Genomic DNA, 6,000 nt, shown 5'->3' on the forward strand with positions numbered 1-6,000 from the left:
ACCACAAGCTTTTCCCTTTTGGGTGGGGCGCCGCTACGCGTCCGCCGACGGATGTGTTAGAAACATCCGTCACTCGGAGAGTCGTTTGATTAGACACTTGACAGCCGCCGGATGCAACCATCACCCGCAATTGACCAGGTCGTTACTTCCTGCAACAGACGTTCTGTTTCAGAAACATAATCCCCTGTACGCCGCCATCCAGACACAACCCCGCCCATTACTTCCTGCAACAAGACTCTTGTTGTGAACCTAATTCCTGCAACAAGTGCAACAAGACCCCAGATGCAAATTTTATTCTCCTTTTTCCTGCAACAAGACTCTTGTTGCGAACCTAATTCCTGCAACAAGATCTCAGTTGCAAAATTTGCAATATCTACAACCTCTTCTTTGTATTCTTCCAAAAGACCATTGTTGCAAAATTTGCAGCAGCATCTCTTACCTCTTCTCTGTATTCCTGCAACAAACCCCTTGTTGCAATTTTACCCAACAAAGAACATGATGCAGAAAACTTCACCTCGTCCCAGCCGCCATTACAATAACACCATTGTTACAGGAACTGCTGCTGCATGCGGTACTGGCGTTTGTAGCTGACCTTGAGGAAGCGGCAGTCATGCCTATCCACACCAGTGCTCCTCCAGGACGGTGACACAGTGCTCCGGCAGTGGCGTGCCTCATAGAGGAAAGAGGGAAAGGAGGAGGGAGGAGAAGAGGACGGGCGCGGGTGGCGGAGCAACAACGTTTGGTTTGATGCGGTGGAGGTGGAAGAAGAGGTTGGGAAAGAAAGATGTGGATGGGATCTGTTTGTAGGAGATAAAAAAGAAAAATTAGAGCGGTGGTGCAGACTCACGTGGGCACGTGGCGCACAGGAAAGACGCGGCGTTTAGCATTGGATCCGTAGGATGATCAGAATCTTTTCCCTTTTGGGTGATGCTCAAAAAAAAAATTGCCGGGCCGACAGGTCCGAGCCCGAGGCACGACGGGACCGTGCGACGCTGGTCCCACCCGGCGTGATAAGTCTCATCATTGGCCGCGAATCAGATACGGAGGCAAGTAGTAAAAGTCAACGCCATTTCCGAATACGGAGGCAGGATACGGGGCTGGCTGCACAGATAAAAGGACGCCCGCTGGGAGGGAGGGCTCTGTTTCTTGTCTGTCCCTGCGTTTCGACCTCGCTGCCCGTCCACTTTCGACCTTCGCAACCGCGCCTTCGCCGCTCGCCGCTCGCCGCTCGTCGCCTCTCCGGCCTACCCACCTCCCGTCAGAGTTTTGGTCCTAATCCTCAAAGGAAACCAATATCGTGGCTTGCTCCCCGCAGATCTCTGCCTCCGCGGCGAGTGGGGAATAAGAGGAGCCGCCGCCGCCGGCCGGCACCTCCGCTCCGCAGGTTGCCTCTGCTCTCTAATCCTATTATTACTTTCCTCTTTGCCCCCACTTCTTTTTTAGTTACGGGCGGCGGAGAAAGATGCGATTTTTCTGATGCACGCGACACTACTTACTGATTCTTAGTTTCAGACAAAATTCAGTTTACGCATACTTACATTATTATCTCAAGTCCCTATTAACCCTCTTGACTCTTGTTCCCCAACGTTCCTCAATGTTCTTTTCAGCACTGGAATGGGGAACTATCTGACGAGTAGAATAACGGCAGAGAAGCATGCCCATGTCAAGCAGACATCCAAGAATCGCAATGGGAGGCCTGGCCTTAAATTTCATGACCTTCCAGAGGTATGTTGATTTTGCCTTTCAACTTGTCCGTCAGGGTAAATAGATTTCTCTACTTAAACTTGTCTTCTCCTTTTGCTCAAGGATGTACTGTGCACAATTTTATCGAACAGTTTTGCTAGAACTCATCTAGATGAGATTTAATTTGGTCTCATTCACCTTTTATAGCCATTGGATGTGGTGCTATAAGATGCGTGTGTGCTGACGTGGGTTGTATCCGTTCTTGTTTTCCAGGTGAATGAGACCAAATTACGTCTCATCTAGATGAGTTCTAGGTACTCCCTTATCGAAATTACCTGCAAAAGAGGCTGTTCGGACCAGTGTTTTGTCGACTGACTGGAGATGTACATGGACAGCTTGCCCCAGACTAAGCTTTGGTGTCGATGATGTAAGTAAGAATGCGAAAAGGAAACACCAGCACACCCAGATGTTCATCGACCGTGTTAATGCGGTTTTGACCAAGCACAGCGGCAGGGCTCTTGACCAACTTGAGATTAAATTTATATTCGAGGCCAAGCTTGTTGATCACCTCAAAAATTGGATTAGATTTGCTATGTCAGCCCACACAAAGAGTCTAGCTTTTGATTTGGCGCCACCGGACAATTTTCCCAAATATGGGGATCATTACAGATTCCCATTTGAACAATTTACAGACAAGAAAAGTGTATCCTGTCTAGCGTGTCTTCAACTCAGCTTTGTATGTTTCGAACCACCTCCTGCCAATTTCATAGGTATCCCAAACCTAAGAAAGCTTCATCTCCATGTACTCAAGACCACTAGGCAGGATCTCGAGAGTATCTTGTGCAGTTGTGTTAATCTTGAATGGCTGAGCTTACTCAGATGCCATCTCAAGGATCAAATGAAGGTGGTTCGGCGGCCATTGTCCCACCTGTGCTACTTGAAAGTCGTGCACTGTGATATAACCAAGATAGAGTTCAATGCTCCAATGCTCTCCACCTTTGTTTATGATGGACCATACATACCTATTACCCTCCATCATGCTGCGAAGCTGGAAAATGCAACAATTAGGTTCCTCGGCGCAGTTTTTCAGCATTGTATCGCGTCACTCCTCAATGGGCTACCAGATGTACACAACCTGACACTGCATCTTGGAATGCAAGAGCTTGAGGTATTTTATTACCGGGACAATTTTATAGTTATGGCAGTCACGTAATCTTGCAATAACCTTTGTTGTTTTATCTTTCAGGCCCGGTGGATGTTAAATAGCCCTCGTGTGTTTTCTCACCTTAGGCATGTGCAAATACTGTTGATTATACATTATGAAGAATATGACAAAATCCTCTACTTAGTTTCTTTTTTAAGGGTTGCTCCGTTCATTGAAAAGTTGGAAGTACATGTGAGTAATGCTCTCAATAGTTTTCCCCCTTTGTCAGCCATTATTTTCAGTTTGCATGTAGGTGGTAGCAAGAAATCCTACTAATCTTGATGACTTTTGCAGTTTCATGATATTGGCACTTTGTGGTTTGCAACCGATGGACCTTTGAGACAAGAAATGCCACCGTGTGAAGATAAATTTGTTAATCTGAAGGACGTTCGAGTTACAGGATTCAGAGGGGCACGCGGCCAAGCTGAATTCCTTATGCACGTGGTTGAAAATGCTCCTGCAATAGAGGTCGTGACTGTAGATACAGCTCAAAGGCTAACTGATGCTTGGGATCCAGATGAACCAATTCCTAGACTAGATAGTGCTGCTCTTGATATGGTTAGAGCTCCCCTCCTTAAGACACTCCCACCGAATGCAAAACTTTCACTTATTTAAGGCAGACTTGCATCTGTTGCATATATGTAGCTTCCGAAAGTAGAGTAAATCTGGCATGTAATTTCTCTTTAATTGTTAAATTAGTTATCATCAACTGTGTCTACTGTGTCTGCATCTTACTCCGTTGATTCGTTTCGGGATACAAAGGGGGAAATAGCGCTACGAGAGAAGAACTACAAGTACGAGTTTTTGGCTAGGAAGTTCCCACCGCAGCTCATATGGCAGAGGGTAAGGGGCTGTTTGAATGGGAGCCCATAGCTGCCTTGCGGCCAAATTATTTGGTCACCCTTTCAGATTCTGCACCAACCTGTGGGCGAGTCCCTGGCGGCCAATTCCAGCGCCAAAATTTTGGCAAGCCCTTGTTTTGGTAGGGCTGGCATGGGCACAAACTTAAAAGCATCTACGGTCGGGGGTCTCAAACCCGCCTCATATGCCCGGGCGGGTCATCAGGTGACCCGGGTGGGTCATCAGGTTACTGATCGGTCGCGAAAATTTGACCCGGACGATTGCCTCAAACGACCGGATTGACCGGCACCCCTCATATCCAACCTAAATATAAGTGGATATGGGGCGACCGGGCGCGTCCGTCACGTCTGACTGACGTCGGGGTCTCACGCGGAATCGCCCGGAAACCCCACGGTCCGAAACTCGTCTCCACCATCGGACCGATGTCGCCGCGTGGCGCCGCTCCGGCGGGCCACGTAGTGACTAGCCCGTCTGTTTAAGCCGAACACCGACACCGAAACTTTACCCCTCCACATTTTCCTCCGCTCGTTCGCCGCCGTCGCCACTTTTCACTTCCCGCCCGCCCCCACTAGTAGCCATGCCCTCAGGTCGCCGGATAAGGGGCTACTCATTTCTAACGCTGGAGCGTCGACTGCAGCTCCTTGAGCAGATCTAGGCAAGGCATGAAGCCCGGATTGCCGCGGGGCTACCTCCGGATGCAGTGGATCCGGAGGAGGAGTTGGAGGAGGAGGAGGAGGAGGAGGGGAAGGAGGAGGAGGATGTGGGGGACGCTGGGGACGCGGATCTGCGAGCGTAGCAGTAGGCCATCTTCGATTCCCTTCGCTCGGAGTCGGATGCGGAGGTGCGACGCCGTCGTCGGTAGGAGATGGAGGCGCAGCACGCCGTGAAGGAGGAGATGTTCACCTACATGGACGAGGTGGAGCAGGAGGAGGAGCCGGAGCCCTCCTATGCGCCCGTCCACCTGGCACCCTGCGCTGACGCCGTCGACATCTTCGACGACAAAGATTAGCTAGGGTAGTACATACTATGTAGTACGTAGGATTTTTTTTGCATGCTTTGTATGGATTTAGGGGGTGAAATATGAGAGACTCGGATGCATTGAGGCGTGACCAATCACTATCTATGGACGCGCCCGGTGGTGTCTGCGGGCGCTTAAGGGATCGGGTTTTTCAAGTCTGGTTGTAGATGCTCTAGTGAGTTTTAAAGAGCCTAATTTTCAAATTTGGGCAAGTCAATTTTTCCTAAACATTGATTCTTTTGTCAAAATTCGTGTTTATGTTTTTTCTTGTTTTGTTTCATGGCTTTTTAGGCTGATTTTTGACTTGCCTGGAGTAAGTCAATTTTTTCTTAGGCTGGATTTTTGACTTACCCATGTTTAGGGTAAGTCAGTTTTTTCTGGAATGTACGCTAGGCTTTACTTAATCAGAGGCAACATTAACAGGTATTACATTTGTATGGTTGGGATTGTCTAGCCAAATGTGTCTCCTAAGAGCATCTACAGTTACATATGACAAATATGGTCCCTCAAATGTTCAGGGACGCATTTGGGCGCGTCACGCGGGCAGTGACTAAACACACCTTAAATTTCACTTGTTGCATCCGAACATCTTATATTAGATTCTTAAATTCATACAAAGACATGCAAATGAAATAACCTACGAACTATGTCGATCACCTAGCTACTCATCATTGGAGATGTCGACGATCTTCGTGCCCGGCTCTAGCAGCATGGACAACAGCTGTAGCTCTGGCTCCTCCGGTTGCTCCGCTCCGGCCTCCTCTGACTGTATCTCCGCATTGAGTTCAGGGAAGAGCGTGTCAGACTCCGCCTACTCCAGCCGGAGGAACGCCCGGTTGGCCTTCACATAGGCCTCATCCTGGATGGATTCCAGGATGGCCTGCTACTCCGCCATCTCGTCGTACTAAGCAACGGCGAACTTTGCCTCCGCCTGCTCCATGTTTAATGCCGACACCTGCTGCTCCGCCTCCTCCACCTCCATTGGTGCCAGCTCCTCCTCCTCCTCCTCCAACTGCCCCTCCTCCTCCTCCAGCTCTAGCGAGTCCGGAGGCAGCCTGACAACGATGCAGGCTGCACCCGCCGCTTGTCTCGTCCGTATCTCCTACTGGATCTCGGCGTGGCACTCCGGCGTGAGCATTGTGTAGTACATGATCTTAGTTCGGAGCGTGGGCAGAGTGCTGGAGCGGGAAAGGGAGGAGATGGATGGGCTCGGACTCGCGGCGCGGAGAGGGAG

The 6,000-nt window shown here is 49.6% G+C and overlaps 1 protein-coding gene across 1 annotated transcript; it reads left to right on the forward strand.

Moving 5' to 3' along the window:
• Positions 1 to 1,153: 1,153 nt before the first annotated feature.
• On the forward strand, positions 1,154 to 3,596 carry LOC119298896 (putative FBD-associated F-box protein At1g61330). Its single transcript, XM_037576200.1, has 5 exons — positions 1,154 to 1,384; positions 1,608 to 1,725; positions 1,957 to 2,851; positions 2,930 to 3,079; positions 3,182 to 3,596. The coding sequence occupies exons 3-5, from the start codon at positions 2,150 to 2,152 to the stop codon at positions 3,500 to 3,502; spliced, it is 1,173 nt and encodes a 390-aa protein (XP_037432097.1). The 5' UTR covers positions 1,154 to 1,384; positions 1,608 to 1,725; positions 1,957 to 2,149; the 3' UTR covers positions 3,503 to 3,596.
• The last annotated feature ends 2,404 nt before the right edge of the window (positions 3,597 to 6,000 follow it).

The sequence above is a fragment of the Triticum dicoccoides genome, chromosome 5A (genome assembly GCF_002162155.2).
Source record: "Triticum dicoccoides isolate Atlit2015 ecotype Zavitan chromosome 5A, WEW_v2.0, whole genome shotgun sequence".
NCBI lineage: Eukaryota > Viridiplantae > Streptophyta > Magnoliopsida > Poales > Poaceae > Triticum > Triticum dicoccoides.